At 44.1% G+C, this 18483-nt stretch overlaps 1 protein-coding gene across 1 annotated transcript; it reads right to left on the reverse strand.

The window, feature by feature from the left end:
- Window positions 1-13898: 13898 nt before the first annotated feature.
- LOC109747198 (lachrymatory-factor synthase) lies at window positions 13899-14826 on the reverse strand. The gene has a single exon (XM_020306292.4). It carries the CDS (start codon window positions 14612-14614, stop codon window positions 14087-14089), a length of 528 nt encoding a protein of 175 aa, XP_020161881.1. The 5' UTR covers window positions 14615-14826; the 3' UTR covers window positions 13899-14086.
- Between the last annotated feature and the right edge of the window lie 3657 nt (window positions 14827-18483).

An 18483-nucleotide genomic window follows, 5' to 3' on the forward strand; every position in this document is an offset into this window, starting at 1 on the left:
TACAACTAACCCTATGGTGTGATCCACGCGCGCGCTCATATGATGGGCACCAAAGGACAGAACATAACCACAAGAAAATTAAACCAATCATAGCAATTCACCAATTACCGATAGGATAACGAAAATCTACTCAGACATCATAGGATGGCAACAAATCATTGGATAATAATATGAAGCATAAAGCACCATGTTCAAGTAGAGGGTACAGCGGGTTGCGGGAGAGTGGACCGCTGTAGATAGAAGGGGGAAGGTGATGAAGATGTTGGTGAAGATGACGGAGGTGTTGGTGTAGATCGCCGTCGCACGATGATGGCCCCGGCGGTGTTCCGGCGCCACCGGGAGAGAGGGGGAGAGAGCCCCCCTTCTTCTTCTTCTTCTTCCTTGACCTTCTCCCTAGATGGGAGAAGGGTTTCCCCTCTGGTCCTTGGCTTCCATGGCATGGGAGGGGCGAGAGCCCCTCCGAGATTGGATCTGTCTCTCTGTCTCTCTCTATTTCTGCGATCCCTGATTCTGCCCTTTCACCGTTTCTTAAATTCCCGGATATCCGTAACTCCGATTGGGCTGAAATTTGGACACGATTTTTATCTGGATATTGGCTTTCTTGTGGCGAAAGAAGGGAACCAACTGCCTTACGGAGTGGCCACGAGGGCCCAGGGTGCGCCCTACTCCTTGGGGCGCGCCCCCTGCCTCGTGGACTCCTCGGGCATCGTCTCGCGTTGATTCTTTTTCCCAAACATCACATATATTCCAAAAAAAATCTTCGGAAGTTTTTATCGCGTTTGGACTCCGTTTGATATGGATTTTCTGCAAAACAAAAAAGATGCAACAAACAAGAACTGGCACTAGGCACTGGATCAATACGTTAGTCCCAAAAATAGTATAAAAAGTTGCCAAAAGTATATAAAAGTTTTAGAATATTGGCATGGAACAATCAAAAATTATAGATACGACGAAGATGTATCAAACGGAAGAAAATAGAAAGTGAATGAAAGTCATTCCCTATGCCGCAGTCATAGGTTCTATGAAGTATGCTATGCTGTGTACCAGACCTATTGTGTACCTTGCCATGAGTTTGGCATATGAGTACAATAGTGATCCAGGAATAGATCAATGGACAGCGGTCAGAATTATCCATAGAGGACTAAGGAAATATTTCTCAATTATGGAGGTGATAAAGAGCTCATCGTAAAGAGTTACGTCGATGCAAGCTTTGACACCGATCTGGATGACTATGAGTCTTGATCTAGATACATATTGAAAGTGGGAGCAATTAGCTAGAGTAGCTCCGTGCAGAGCATTGTAGACATAGAAATTTGCAAAATACATACGGATCTGAATGTGGCAAACCCGTAGACTAAAACTTCTATCACAAGCAAAACATGATCACACCTTATTACTCTTGGGTGTTAATCACATAGGAATGTGAAACTAGATTATTAACTCTAGTAAACCCTTTGAGTGTTAGTCACATGGCGGTGTGAACTATGGGTGTTAATCACATAAACATGTGAACTATTGGTGTTAAATCACATGACGATGTGAACTAGATTATTGACTCTAGTGCAAGTGGGAGACTGAAGGAAATACGCCCTAGAGGCAATAATAAAGTTGTTATTTATATTTTCTTATATCATGATAAATGTTTATTATCCATGCTAGAATTGAATTAACCGGAAACTTAGTACATGTGTGAATACATATACAAACAGAGAGTCCCTAATATGCCTCTACTAGACTAGCTCGTTAATCAAAGATGGTTAAGTTTCCTGACCATAGACATCTGTTGTCATTTGATGAACGGGATCACATCATTAGAGAATGATGTGATGGACAAGACCCACCAGTTAGCTTAGCATTAATGATCTTTTAGTTTTATTGCTATTGCTTTCTTCATGACTTGTACATGTTCATCTGACTATGAGATTATGCAACTCCCGAATACCGGAGGAACACCTTGTGTCCTATCAAACGTCACAATGTAACTTGGTGATTATAAAGATGCTCTACAGGTGTCTTCGAAGGTGTTTGTTGGGTTGGCATAGATCGAGATTAAGATTTGTCACTCCAAGTATCGGAGAGGTATCTCTAGGCCCTCTCGGTAATGCACATCACTATAAGCCTTGCAAGCAATGTGACTAATGAGTTAGTTGCGGGATGATGCATTACGGAACGAGTAAAGAGACTTGCGGTAACGAGATTGAACTAGGTATGATGATACTGACGATCGAATCTCGGGCAAGTAACATACCGATGACAAAGGGAATGACGTATGTTGTTATGCGGTTTGACCGATAAAGATCTTCATAGAATATGTAGGAGCCAATATGAGCATTTAGGTTCCGCTATTGGTTATTGACCGTAGATGTGTCTCAGTCATGTCTACATAGTTCTCAAACCCGTAGGGTCCGCACGCTTAACGTTCGATGACGATTTGTGTTATGAGTTATGTGATTTGATGACTGAAGTTTGTTTGGAGTCCTAGATGAGATCACAGACATGACGAGGAGTCTCGAAATGGTCGAGAGGTAAAGATACATATATTGGAAGGCTATATTCGGACATCGGAAAGGTTCCGAGTGATTCGGGTGTTTTTCGGACTACCGGGGAGTTAGGGGAATTCACCGGGAGAAGTAATGGGCCTTATTGAGCCATATGGGAAAAGAGGAGGCGGGCCAAGGGGAGGTGGCGCTCGCCCCCCATGGGTCCGAATTGGACTAGGGGAAGGGGCGGCACCCCCCTTTCCTTTTCCTACTCCCTCTCTCTTTCCCTCTTTCCTTCTCTCCTACTCCGAAAAGGAAAGGGATTCCTACTAGAACTTGGAAGTCCTAGTAGGACTACATACTCTTGGCACGCCCCTAGGGGGCCGGCCTCTCTCCCTCCCTCCTTTATATACGTGGGAGGGGTAGGCGGATCGGATCAAACGAAATTAGCCTTTCTTCCATCAACAGGAATCGCTTTGATTTCGCAGTTCAAGAGGATGGTGGGGTACCCCAAAGACACACCAAGTCTTCTCTTAGCCGTGCCCGGTGCCCCCCTCCACAGTTACACACCTCGGTCATATCGTCGTAGTGCTTAGGCGAAGCCCTGTGTCGGTAACTTCATCATCACCGTCGCCATGCCGTCGTGCTGATGGAATTCTCCCTCGTCCTCAATTGGATCAAGAGCTCGAGGGACGTCATCGAGCTGAACATGTGCTGAACGCGGAGGTGCTGTACTTCGGTGCTTGGATTGGTTGGATCGCGAAGACGTTTGACTACATCAACCGCGTTACTAGATGCTTCCGCTTTCGGTCTACGAGGGTACGAGGACACACTCTCCTCGCTCGTTGTTTTGCATCTCCTAGATAGATCTTGCGTGATCGTAGTTAAATTTTTTGAAATACTGCGTTCCCCAACAGAACAAATAGCTCAAACCGCACAAAAACTGACATTTTCATGTGGAGCCCACCTGCTAGTGTGGATTTTTTTTGGACCCCATAAATCCCGAACATTCGGATTTTAAGCATCTCATCCCGAACATTTTTCATGGCAACTTTAGTTAAGGTGAGGTGGCAATTTTAGTTGTTAAAACATGACAACTTTGTCCCAGTTTGGTTTTTTGTCAGAAAATTGTCCGTTTGCCAACCTCACATGAACTAAAGTTGCCATGAAAAATGTTGGGATTGTCATGCTTAAAATCCAGACGTTCAGGATTTACCATTTCTTTTCTTTTTTCAGTTTCCCTACCGCCTTCCTCATGTAAAATCATGGTAGGTCGCCGCTGCTTTGACCTCCCCCCGCCGGACTTGCCCTGGTCGCTGCCGCCCCACAGTAGGCTGTCGCGCCCCGTGCAGCAGCCCTCCTGCATCTCAAGCTGATGCAGCGTGCCAAACTGCTTGCGCCGCTCGCCTGCTCGCACGTAGGGACGCGACTGCGAGGTCGTGGCCCCGCCCATGTTGCGCTCACAACTCTCCGCACCCTGCTCCGCTTGCGCCCCTGGCCCATGCTCTGCTCGAATTTCTAATGGTAGCGGTGGTACTCTAGTTGAGAAGCTCCAAATTGGCCAAAATTTCCCCAAAAATTGAAGCAGTGGCGGCGATGATGAACGCTCTCTATGCAACGGCGACGGTGGGATGGCCAGAATCGACCTCGGATGGTGGCGATGGTGGCAAGGACAGAAGGCTCGGGAGTTGAAAGTTCCCTCCCGCCAACCGTTTCTCGTTTCCAGTTCATTGTAAAAATTGCCTCCACAATTGTGTATCTAGGGTATGAGGGCCTTTTTTAGGGGAAGTTGGATAAATTTTGCGGGATCCGTCCATTTTGCGGGACCTATTCGGTGCATGTTTTGTCGACCAAAACCGTAAAAAGCAGTTATTTTACAGTTTTGGGCTCTTTTTGCGGGATCTGCTAGAGATGCTCTTAGGCCATACAATGTCGTGCACCGAATGTCTGTGGCATGGTTTGGATTTCCGAAGTGCCACAAATCGGAAGCAAAGTTGTGGAAGTTTTACACGTGTCCGGACCTCTGTCACGTAGGCCTTCGACATCTTAGTCCATCCAAACCCCATGTGAAGTCCTAATTTTCTCACCCCCTGCTTTGTATCTACGTAGTCCGAGACCAACACTACTGTACCACGCACTCCATTGCCAAGGCCTTGTCGGTCCTCCGCCGCTCCACCTGGGTATCAGCCTTGATTTGCCTACGCATCCCTTCCACCCCTTGTCCGACAGCCGCCCAGTGTACCCTTCCCCCTGCATATTGTTGTCCATGACAGACATCACGCCCGGGAAGTGTTTGGCCAAATGTCATAGCCAACTTTATTAACTGTTATTGTTTACTATGAAATACACACGATGTATTTGGGCGAGGAGTGCTTCTACGTCGAGTTCATTGACATGTCCTCGTCAGATGAGGATCAATATGAGGATGAAACGGTGAGATGCATGCAGTTACTGAAGATGCAAAATGTGCGGAGGAGCATGTTTTCAATTTCAAATGATCGATCGAGGGACATTGAGTGATGAGACAGAATATGGCACAAAGGCATATGATATTGTTGGACGACAACTTTATCCCCGATGCGCTATTTGAGACCTATTTCCGTTCCACCATAGATTTAGGATTCTGAATTTGAGCATATGGGTGATCCTATCCAACTTCCAGAGTAGAATTTGAGGATATTTGAGGATCCGAAGGTGGTTGCAACTACACATGGATCGGGATCATCTGATTGCCCCTATGGTTAGGGTTCCTGCGTGGAGGCGCTTGGTTGCTATGTTACAACCTGGTTAGGGTTAGGGTTTTGGTGGTTGGGCGTCGGGTAGTTAAGCTACGCACTGGGCACATTGTAGTTATAAGGAGTGCCTAGTGGGCTAGGGCGTTAGGTGAGGACAGTTTTATTTATTTAATTAGTTTTAAAGGTTTTTTGGCTCGTGTTTCAAAATGTTTGAGGGTTCATTCAAACCAAAATAAGGTGGAATTTTTAAGGTAGCCTCTTGAGACCATGGCTAGGCCCCACAAAAAATCCAAGGTTGTAGGAATGATAAATCTATATATTTGGAAAATACCTCCAATTTAATTATTAAAGGGGGTTGGAATATAGGTAGGTGATTGGTTTGGAATAAAATCATGAAATAATTTGGGTAGCTCTCAAATAATATGAGAAGGTTATGTGAAAGTTTCAAGTGAAGGCTAGGTAGGTGTAAAACGCCAAAAAGGAAAACGATGTATTAATTACTAATAAATAAAATGGCAATAATAAGTTAGGCTTTAGGGTGAAATCCAAAATCCAAATTAAATCATTTTGAACCTTAAAATTTTGGGAGGGCCAACATAAAAAACATGAGACTCTGACCAAATTGTCTAGGATTTTGAGAAGGCATATTTGGAAATCTGGCAAATTTAGGGTTTTAGTCCTTTAGGAAAACATGAGACTTGATTAAATCCTCATTTAAAATTAAAGCTAAATGAAATATGATGCTCGTGAGATGCTTATGAAATGAACATGATGAACAATCAATTTCTAAGCACAGTGTTACTCTTGGGTTGTTACATTGAACTTAGTGAGTGCAACAATATTTAGTGTATCTCAAGGCGGGCTCATGGATGTTCACTGGCATTACGAAAACATTGATTTTATGTGTTGATGTGGAAAATAGGACCATTGATTGTATTTATAATCTCGGGTTCCATGGGCTTTTCCTTGGTGATAAGAGGTGCGTCTCTCCACTAATGCAGGCAAGTTTCCTGCCATGATAGGAAATGGTTGCTTATATCATGCATATATCTTATCACATTTTAGGCAATATGAAATGCGGGAGTACAATTTAAGGTCTCGAAAGCATAGTTTTCTCATCCTTTTAGTGACATGCCCTTCGTTATTGGGTCCAGGCCCTTGCTTGCCGCAGGTCCTTATGCACTACTCCAGGTTCTGAAACCTGATGAGCCCAAGGTATCCGCTTGTATTAGGTGCTAGTGACATGAGTACATAATTTGCATGGGTGAATAAATACACCTTTTGTTTTGTGTTAAAAAAATACACCTTTTGTTAAAAGTATGTCCTTCCTGCATAGCTACATATATATAACCCAACAAAAACAACTAACCTTTTATCAATACCAAACAACACATTCACATGCATATGAGCAATGCTACGTTGTGAATAAACATTAGATACCGGCTAAAGCTCATACCATAAAACACGAGAAAACCATCAATTTAGAAACAACTACCTAAATACTTGAGCGTTGCAGTGGGGGCAACTTTATTTAAGTATTTCAACGCAGATTTTTTTTTTGATTTGGTTGAGATTGAGATATGCTATGAGGAGAATCCATAGGAAAAGCTAAATACCCGTAAGTTGATTTTATTGTTTGCTTGCAAGGGATTTCTTTCTCAAAAAACAAGGAGGTGAGGGTTTGTTGAACAAAAGGGGGGTTATCATGTGGTTTGAAAAAAAATCAGTGAGAGGGGACATGTATGAAGCGATTGTTTGACATTCTTATCTTTGTGAAAAAGCAACACTCAATACTCTCGTTCCCTAAAAAAACACTCGATACTATCGTGCCAATTCCTCATAATTATATCCAAAAGATTGTCAGCAAAGTAGTCTGCGGAACATATTTTGGATAGTTTCTTTTATGGGACGCGGATTTTTGGCTCTGGGGAGCATATGCTCTGTAAATAAATTTTAAGAATTCTGAATTTTTTTGTAGACGACGTTCATATTAGTGTGGCAAGTGTTCTTGACACTTTTCATGCCATATGGGATAGCAATGCTTTGTCGGTGAAAAAAACAAAATTAAGTGTAACATTGGAGCTAACATTTGGGTGTTCAACTTTTTTTTGCACAAGTCAAAATGCTTAAGTTTTTCACCTGCAAAATTGCATGTATCATTTGGGTGCAACAATGAACACATCTATTTTTTTCCAATTTTATTTGACATTTGAAAAATTCATTTTAGCACGCAGGATCATGTGCTCCCTATAGTGAAATTGAATATCCGCCTTTTATGCTGGTATATATATTGAATTTCGACAATTGTATTTTCCAAACGTTCGGATCTTGGGAACAGATCCGAACGACGTTTTTGCCGCACGCATGAGCGAATGAAAACTCCCGCGATTTTCTCCCTCGCTGAATAGATCGGTAACTGCCTTTTTTCCGCTCCAAACAAACCCTCGGCTATTAGTCCCGCGATTTTCTCCCTTTTAGCATCATTACGAACGAATCCCGCGTCGTTCGTTTTGATCAGGCGCTCGATCTGATCTGATGGAAAGATACGGAGGCTGAGCTGCCATTTCTTTGTAAGGCATGAAAAAAAGTTGTAGCAGGAGGGATTCGAGCAGGTGACCTGCTGCTTGAGTGATCTAGGAGACAACCACTTGGGCTAGCTTAATCTTGTGATTAGTAAATCGATAGTAGTTATCTTTTTAATGTGAGTAGGGAAAAAATGATAATGGCCAATCCATCGGATGTTTGGCCCGACAACCAAGCCACTTTGAACTTTCTTTACTTCTAACAGAAAAAAGACATAAACTTTTGACCCAGATGCAAAAAATTGTTAAAAACTTTTTACCCGCTTGCGTGTAACACCCCGGATGTAACTTTCCATATTTGTAACTCCAACTCTTGCCATTTTCGGCTGTGTGTTATGATATTCCCTTCATGGTCGGGTTTTGTTTTTCGTTTTGCATTTTGTTCATGTCATGCATCCCATATCATGTCATCATGTGCATCTCATTTGCATACGTGTTCGTCTCATGCATCCGAGCATTTTCCCCATTGTCCGTTTTGCAATCCGACACTCCCACGTGCACCGGCGCATCCCTTTTTGTTTTTTTCGTGAGCGGGTGTTAAACGTTCTCGAAATGGACCGAGGTTTGTCAAGTGGCCTTGGTACACCACCGGTAGACCACCTGTCAAGTTTCGTTCCATTTGAAGGTTGTTTGACGCTCCAACGGTTAACCGGGTAACCGCAAAGTCCTTTTGTGTGTTGCAGCAAAACCCCCCTCCAAACAGCCCAATAACCCATCTAAGTCACTTCCATGCTCTCGGTCGTTCGATCACGATCATGTGGGCGAAAACCGCACTTCATTTGGAGTCTCCTAGCTCCCTCTACCTATAAATATGTGTTCCCCCCTCCGAAATCCGGGTCCCGAAACCCTAGCCCTGCTCCCTTCGCGCGCCGGACACGTCTGGTCCGCGCCGGACGAATCACGCCGCCGCCCCGGGCCAATCACGCGCCGCCATGTGGCACCCCGGCCTCCACCGCGCCGCCGGCCCGCCAAAGCCCATCGCCGGCCCCCGCGGCCCGTACGTCGCCCCGCCGCCCGCGCCCTCCCGCGGCTTCCCCCGCCGCCCGGGCGCCGCGCGCCGCCCGCCGCTCCGGCCCGCGCCGCCGTCCTCCGCTCGCCGTCCAACGCCCGCGCCCGCGCCGGTCGCCGTCGTCCCCGCCGGCGCCAGATCCGACGAGGGGGCCGGCCGGATCCGGCGTCCCCGCGCCTCCCCCGAGCTCCTCCGGCCGCCGCCGTCTCCCTCTCCCTCCAGTTCCGGCGACGAACCCGGCGTTCCTCGGTTCGCGTGCACGAGGTTGACTTTCCCCTCCCCTGTTTTCTGCCAAGTCCCGAGATTATTGCATAATGTTGCTCACTTCATCTAGCCATAACTCTCTGCATACTGCACCGTTTCGTGCGTGTAATATATCAAAATGTTCACCACGAGATGCGCTTTATTTTGTTCCATTGTGCCATACTCGTTTGAGTCCATCTTAATGCCCAAATCTCTGGTGCAAGAGTGCTATATGATGTTTACTGATGTATGTTAACAGAACTTGGAGTTTTGTTATTTTTGTTGCATTTGATGTGTGCATCTTATGGGCATGAGCTCTACAGGTGTTTTGATCTATGCCATGCCATATTTACAGAGGTATATGCTATGTATTTTTGTAATCTATATGATTACTAGCACAAGCATGCAAATTAGGCTTCGTGATGTTTCTGTTTTCAGGGACTTAGAATTTTGCCAAGTCTGTGACTGCTGTTATTTTGTTGCCATATATCCATGTGTCTACAGAGAGATCCATGCGTATTTTGAGATATTTCAATAAGGATGTTTTGAACATATGGTTATGCTCTATCCATCCATGGAACTGGTTGCAATTATGGAGTGCTCTAGCATGTCTTAATCTTGCTCTACTTTTGCTATAAAATATTTCTGGCAGAATGTTAACATGATATTCAATTTTTCCAAGGTTGTTGTAGTTGATCCATACATGCTATGAACTTGATCTTACCATAGATAGCTTCATAAATATGCCATCTTGCTTTAGGTATGCTTGTTTTGTCATGCATTGCTTTGTGATGAGTAAATCGAGCTCACAAAGATGCCTTCATAATTCTGTTAATGCCATGCTCTGTTTTCTGCCAAGTCTGAAACCTGTTAACGAAACTTGCTATGTTTATATGGGTGTCATCATATCTTCTGTGCCTTTTTGGGTCATGGTCATTAAGGGACTTTTGTTTTATGCATTTAGTAGATTCATGTTATGCCTTGTTTTGCTATTTTAAGTTCTTGTAGCGTGTTGATTGCTTGCTCTGAACATTGCTACCTGATGTTGTTTCAGCCATGTCCAGTAATTTCACCAAGTCTGTGAAACTGATATCTTTTGCACTTTTTCCGTGCTTGTTTGAACCTGTTATTCTATGATCTAGCCGTAGCTCAGTGTTCATCTTTTGTCAAGAATCTCCTGTAGATTGCTGCCATATGCTTTGTTGCTATGTTGAGGTGCTGTAGCATAGTTACCTGATGTATTCTAAGTGCTATCATGCTGTTAATCGCAGAATCGTGTCATTCTTGTTTTGCTCGCCATTTGCAAACCGTGCATCCGTTTCCGGTGATCTTTATATCGATTTCGACCGAAATCATCTCATCTTTCCAGTGGCATACTTGGTTTGCCAAGTTACTGCCTTGTTCATCATTTTTCTTCCGGAGCACGCATACGCATCGCATATCATATCTCGCATATCATGCATGTTTTGCATCATGTTGCTTGTGCATTTCCCGTGATTGATTGTGGTTCCATTGCTTGTGTTCTTGCTGTGGGTAGAGCCGGGAGACGAGTTCGTGAACGAGGAACCTGTTGAGTACGCTTACGAGGATCAAGCTTTCGACAACTCTGAGAACCTTGCAGGCAAGATGACCATACCCTCGAAATCACTTCTATCTTTGCTTTGCTAGTTGTTCATTCTATTGCCATGCTGCGCTACCTACCACTTGCTGTATCATGCCTCCCATATTGCCATGTCAAGCCTCTAACCATCCTTTTCCTAGCAAACTGTTGTTTGGCTAAGTTACCGATTTTGCTCAGCCCTTCTTATAGCGTTGCTAGTTGCAGGTGAAGTTGAAGTTGGTTCCATGTTGGAACATGGATATTTTGGAATATCACAATATCTCTTATTTAATTAATGCATCTATGTATTTTGGTAAAGGGTGGAAGGCTCGGCCTTATGCCTGGTGTTTTGTTCCACTCTTGCCGCCCTAGTTTCCGTCATACCGGTTTTATGTTCCTTGAGTTTGCGTTCCTTACGCGGTTGGGTGATTTATGGGACCCCCTTGACAGTTCGCCTTGAATAAAACTCCTCCAGCAAGGCCCAACCTTGGTTTTACCATTTGCCACCTAAGCCTTTTTCCCTTGGGTTTTCGCGAGCCCGAGGGTCATCTTTATTTAAACCCCCGGACCAGTGCTCCTTCGAGTGCTGGCCCAAACTGGGCGATGTCCGGCGCCCCCTGGGCAACCAGGGTCTATGCCAACCCGACATCTTGCCCATCCGGTGTGCCCTGAGAACGAGATATGTGCAGCTCCTATCGGGATTTGTCGGCACATTCGGGTGGCTTTGCTGGTCTTGTTTTACCTTTGTCGAAATGTCTTGTAAACCGGGATTCCGAGACTGATCGGGTCTTCCTGGGAGAAGGTTTATTCTTCGTTGACCGTGAGAGCTTATAATGGGCTAAGTTGGGACACCCTTGCAGGGTATTATCTTTCGAAAGCCGTGCCTGCGGTTATGAGGCAGATGGGGATTTGTTAATGTCCGGTTGTAGAGAACTTGTCACTTGACTTAATTAAAATACATCAACCGTGTGTGTAGCCGTGATGGTCTCTTCTCGGCGGAGTCCGGGAAGTGAACACGGTTTGAGTTATGCATGAACGTAAGTAGGTTCAGGATCACTTCTTGATCATTTCTAGCTTCGCGATCGTTGTGTTACTTCTCTTCTCGCTCTCATTTGCGTATGTTAGCCACCATATATGCTTAGTGCTTGCTGCAGCTCCACCTCATTACACCATCCTTTCCTATAAGTTTAAATAGTCTTGATCTCGCGGGTGTTAGATTGCTGAGTCCTCGTGACTCACAGATTCTACCAAAACAGTTGCAGGTGCCGACGCTGCCAGTGCAGATGACGCAACCGAGCTCAAATGGGAGTTCGAGGAGGAACGTGGTCGTTACTATGTTTCTTTTTCTGATGATCAGTAGTGGAGCCCAGTTGGGACGATCAGGGATCTAGCATTTGGGGTTATCTTATTTTCATTTGGATTTGACCGTAGTCGGTCTATGTGTGGATTTTGGATGATGTATGAATTAATTTATGTATTGTGTGAAGTGGCGATTGTAAGCCAACTCTCATTATCCCATTCTTGTTCATTACATGGGATTGTGTGAAGATGACCCTTCTTGCGACAATACCTACAATGCGGTTATGCCTCTAAGTCGTGCCTCGACACGTGGGAGATATAACCGCATCGTGGGCGTTACAATGCGGCATGCCCATGTCCAGATCGGGATTTATTTTTCACGTGTCGATAAAAAAAAAGTAATCATCTGAAGTGGGACTCGAACCCAATGTCCCTACGATGTAGCAGTGTACTAACCAACTCACCCTGCCTTGATTGTTGTTCAATAAGTAGAAATATGACAATTAACCTTTTTTCATTTTCATATGAGCCAAAAAAGCATTTTTTTTCTTGTGTTTTTTTAGATTTATCAAGTTGTCATGTAATCTTCCATATAGTCTCCTTGTAAATATCATGGCAACTTCACTTGAGGGATTTTTTGGGTTGAAACATACCCCGATAACTTCTGTGCAAATGGCATGGTAATTTGTGCACCTGGACCCGATAACTTACATATAAATGTCATGGTAACTTCCACCGGGGGTGAAAAATGATTAAAACATCTCCCCGGTAATTTATGTGTAAACAACACGGTAGTTTTTGCATGGCAACCCTGATAACTTAGGCACAAACACCACGACAACTTTGACCTGAAGGAAAAAAGTTGTCAAAAATTCACCCCGGTAACTTTTGTATAAATATCATGATAATAACGCATCATATACATGATAACCTAGGTACAAACACCATGATAACTTGGACCCCGATATTTTCTTTTTGAAAAATATAACCTCGATAACGTTACCGTGAATATCATGGTAGGTGAACCGCGCGGAGGGGGGGGATTTGTTGAGAAACATATTCCCGGTACTTTGTGTGCAAATAACAAGGTATTGTACACACAATAAAGTTGATAACTTACTACAAACCGTACGGTAACTTTTGACCCTAGGATAAAAGTTTGTTGAAAACATACCCTTATAACTTGTGTGTAAATAACATGGTAATATACATATAACAGAGCTGATAACTTAGTTAATTCAGATGTGGTAACTTTTTGACCAGGGAAAAATGTTGTTAAAAAATACCTCCCAATAACTCATGTGTAAACAACATGATAATACACGCACATGAGAGCTGATAACTCATATACAAATATCGCGGTAATTTGTTGACCTAGTTAGGAAATGAAAATTGTTGAAAAACATACCTCGATAACTTTTGTGCAATATGGTAACATACACAACAAAGTTGATAACTCACTGCAAACATCATAATCACGTTTTGACCCTGGGATAAAAGTTTGTTGAAAATATACCCCGGAAACTTTTGTGTAAATGACACGGTAACTTATGTATGACAGACGTGATAACTTATGTAGCCCAGATGTGGTAACTTTTGGTCCGAAAAAAAGTCATCAGAACATATCAACATGGGATCTAGTTTCGAAAATCTCGTCGAGACGATTTTTTTTGTGAAGACGGTTTTTCAATCGGAGCAACGGTTTGAGCTATAAAACATTTTAAAGATTGAAAAAAGAAAGAATCTAGGATGACATCAGCTTTTCATCCTTTAGTGCATATATGCATGTAATTAGAGAGAGTGCACGTGAAAAGAAAATTAATCATTCTAATGCATGCATGTATATAATTCGAGTAAAATAAGGGTCGTTCTTGCCTATTGCTAAAATTCAAACGTTTGGTAGTTATAAAAGTCCATTGAATTTTAAGATAGCTTACCACACAGGCCATGTAGCATATATAGTTTTTCTTTAGAACATCTTTTCGATAGTTATAACTTCAAACAAATCAAAGAATCTCTAGAAGAAAATTTTCCAAGTAGAGTTCTCCTAAATTTTCGTGGAATTGCTTTGAATCAAAAGGGTATGGACTCGTGTCGAGCATACTGTCACCAGTAACTAGGAAAAGCCGAAAACATGATCAAAATACTCGCAAAGCAGCAGGATCACCATCGACGTTCACCATGATCTCCTCTTCAAGCCTCTTGGCGACGCCATGCGCGAGCTTCTCCAGGAAACCCACGAAGCCTTCCAGCGTCCACCCCTTCACGGGATCGGCCTCGAACGACCACCTGACCGCGCACCCGGCCGGGTCGGGCTGCACGCCGATGGTCGCCCGGTACCGGCCGAACCCCTTGTTGGTCTCCACCACCTCGTAGCTGTAGGACCTCCCCGCGGCGTCGACCTCGAGGAGCCGCTCCTTGGACCAGCCGACCGCCTCCCCCGGCGCCGCCATGTTCACCGGCCCCGCGCAGTACCGGACGCACCCCGGCTGGCCATCGTCGCCCTCCAGCCTCCGGCACGTCTGCACCAGCGACACCCACTTGTCGAGGGAGCAGAAGTCTCCCAGCAGGGCCCACGCCTGGTCGGGCGTCGGCCCCGCCGCCGCGGCGCGCACGGTGCCGCGCCACTCGGGCGCCGTCTCACCGTCCGGCCCGTGAGGCGCCATGTGCCGCCGGCGCCTGCGCAGCTAGATCGCGAGTGTCGCCGTCAGGTGTGTGAATCGTGCAAGTGCAACGTCGGGATCGTGGTGAATATGATGAGGAACCGAGGGTCACGACTCATGAGGGAGAGGAGGGGGCGTGTAGCTCACTAGCCGTGTAGTAGATATACAACGTGACCCGCGAGAGGATTAGTTGGCAGGTCGTACGTCCAAGCGCATGCGTGTCCAGTGGCGGACTGGTGGAAACTGCTGGGTGCCTGCGAGCGTTGCTTGCCTTGCATGGCTTTGTGAACCATAAAATAAATTGCATGTGTATTGTCAACATATTCTCTCTAGCTGGCGCGAATGGACATGAGTCCACGGGAGAAGCTTGTCACTTTGTGTTGTAGGGCCTCTTAGAAGTGGGGTTACGTGGCTGAGCTAGTCCAGCTTTTGATGTGGCACCAGATGTATACGGTTTGTATATATGCTCATGCATGTCGAATACCCGCTTCCACAAAAGCAAAGGCGCATACTAGCTCACATGTTCTGTCACGGGAGAAGATGATGCGTTGCTCTTTCCGTCTCTTTTGATTTCCGTCTCTTTTGATCGTGCCAGTTCAACACCGGGTACTAATGTGCTGATGTGATGTCCATGCATAAACATTACTTCCTCCGCCCAAAAATACTTGTCATCAAAGTGGATAAAAAGAGATGTATCTAGAACTAAAATACATCTAGATACATCCTCTTTTATTCATTTTGATGACAAGTATTTCCGGACGGAGGGAGTACAATTTTGCAAGTGACTGGTCAGTGCACGTTTTATCCAGGCTACCAGCTCCAGAAAATGATTCTATTGTTGGGCTAACCCCTCCACATGGAGTGAGCTGGCAGCACAATAATCTCAGCTCCATCTAATAGATGAGATATCTCCTTGAGAATTACAGTAATACTCTTTCCTTTTCGGTTTAGAGGGCTTGTCTTAATTTTTCCGCTTTTCCAATTTAAAGGGCTCATCTCCATCTTCTATTGGGAATCCGAGGCACATTAAATCTTTGCATGTAAGAATTAAAATGAAACTCACCAATGCATGTAATGTTCCTATCATCTAGCGGCCAAACATGCATGCATTGCAATTAATCCAAATTAATGCATCAGTTTAACATGGGTAGTTTTGTAAAGTACGAGATACATTTCTCCACTCATCATCTGCTTTGGATGATGAAATTTCAGATTTGGGCCCTGTAAACAGGAAAGGAGAGGGAGTAATAGGAAAAGAAGACCCCCGACAACCTTTATCATGGTTGAGGGGATGCCACTCTGAGAGGAGAGAACACCATAAAGCACTACAACCGACAAAAAAAGGTGGAGAGATGAGTTCGAATAGGCAGTAAAACGGTGTAGAACATTCAAAATTTTGTGAGGAGCCCGTAGAATTGCTTGGCTATAAAAAAACAATCATATATGAGAGTTGCATGTAATTCATTAAGAAGAAAGAGAGTACAACATCCAAGATGACAAGGCCCATACATCACCCAAAATGCCGCAACCCGTCAACACTCTCTTACATCGCCAAAGATGGTGTGGCCTAAACAACACGACGACCCAAGACAATCTGCGCTAGAGCAAAGACATCACAAGACATGAAAATTGAGAAACCTCCACTGCAAGGGCTTAAATATTAGCCAGTCGCAACACGACCCAAAAATGATGTCGGTTGTGACTGAAGCACACGCATCACAAGGACAAAACCTCCTCCAGTCTAAAGCAACACTATTTATACGAGCATAGGAATGATGATGTCATCGAGCAAGAGGCCTCCAACCCAACATCGTCGTACCATGCCCCCACCCAAGCCGTAGGGAGGGGAGCATGCAGGTGGACCGGCACAAACTAGAGGAGAACATGAGGGTGATGCGAGCACCGATGACTAAACCAAACGACCGGCATCCTGGGGGATGAGGTAGCGACCAACTGAACAATCAACAACCTATGGGTCGCAGACGCGATGCAAGCTACGATTTATCTTATCTCTTGAATGTGTGGTTGCGTAGTCTTTTCCAGAGAAAATAGTCTGACCCGGGAGCTAATTGTTTGTGAGATAACAACTAGTAACCCAATGAGTCATAAACTGCATCATCTCTGGTTCAATATTTATCTTATCTCTTGCTAGTTGTTATGGTTATTGTTGTTGATTATACTAGGCTTGCACTTTAAAAGTGTTGTTATTGATGTTGTAAATCTCTAGAGGTTCTGGAGAAGAACTCCTTTGTATCCATTATTGATTGTAATGGAAGAAGTAGATTAGCTGGTCGCGTGGTTTTTAACTCATCCTCTTGAGTAGCTTTTCGGACATATATCACTTGTGTCAATTGTGCATGTTATTGTACTATTTTGCGTTGCTTATGAGTTGGTTAAAGCTCTTCTCAATAGTTCATCACAAGATGAAAGATTAACTAATGCATTGTTGTTGCCCTTTTGCGGTATTTCTCGTATGCTTCTTGAATGATCAAATGTGTCAATTAAAGGCGAGGGGGTGAATAGGTGACTACAAATTTTAACTTTCTTAGTTGATTTTAGGGATTTAGGGATTATGAGTTCTCCAAAATGCAACCAAGAGAATCATCATATAAGTCAAAGAACACTAGCAAATTAGATAAACAAGTTAGGTTACCACTACGCGGGTAACAAAAAACAGGGAACAAATTAATCAATGGGACAAGGACGAAGAAGATGTATCATGAAATTCAAGTCCTTGGGAGGACTCTAATCTCCATTGGAGAGGCTTGGAAAACAAAGATATCCAATGGCCACATTGACCTAGGCTTCTTCTCCTTGAGCCTCGGTCACCATGTATCTTGCTCAATCACTAAGCATAGTATTAAAACCTCACGGGATAAACTTTCCCAAAACATGGGGGCACCATGCTCTTTCACTAAGCATAGGTCTCGAGGTGATCACCATCTTCATAAACTTTCCCGAAGCTTTCCCATAACCTTGGAAGCTTCCAAGCACCTCTAGCCTTCCGGGAATCCCTATAGAACCAAGAGTATTAACCTTTTGTGAAAACCTCAATGTAGATTCAAGATTGGCTCCGTGGAATCACAAATCTAGTGTTTCTACTTATTTTCCCTTACTAAAATCAAAGGTTTGTTGGTTGTTGATGAAGGAATGTAAGCTCAAATAGGTCAACAATGGTGGAATGCTCAAGTCTGGTATGCACTCCATTTAGGATAGGAGGGGTGCCTCTTATATGGGGCCCGAAAATATGCCCATTACATAGTCGTTCTTGCCTACCCGAAGACCCTTGGGCATCCCTAATATTCGGGTCCATTAGGGAAAGACTCTAACCGAACACAAGGATTAATTCAACCCAAACTCGGAGTAGGATTGGAGTTCTAAGTTGTCTTTTCTGGTTACTTCAGTTATTAGGGGTGCATTTGGGGACTTTATCTTGGGACTTTTTGAAATGCATAGGATTTGTATATGGTATTAAAAAGCATTCTTCGCCCTTCGCAATTCATGTTAATAGTATAGTTTCCCTAGTAAATGAAAACAAATAAATAAACAACAAAATATAAAGTTATTGTCTTCTTTTATCCTTTTTCCTTGGAGTGCCTCCGACCACATTTACTTCAGGTCGATAACTTGTTCATATACTTATGAGTACAATTTATCCCCTAATCAATCGTCATTATTACCGAGACACACTCAGTGGATAAAGATGTCCTTTCAGTTCTAAAAATTCCTAAAACAATATGGTCAATTGTGCTAGGTTTTATTTGGATAAAAGTGTTGGGGAACGTGGCGGAAATTCAAAATTTTCTACGCATCACCAAGATCAATCTATGGAGTAATCTAGCAACGAGGGGAAGGGGAGTGCATCTACATAC

This window comes from Aegilops tauschii, chromosome 3 (assembly GCF_002575655.3).
Source record: "Aegilops tauschii subsp. strangulata cultivar AL8/78 chromosome 3, Aet v6.0, whole genome shotgun sequence".
In the NCBI taxonomy this organism is placed as follows: domain Eukaryota; kingdom Viridiplantae; phylum Streptophyta; class Magnoliopsida; order Poales; family Poaceae; genus Aegilops; species Aegilops tauschii.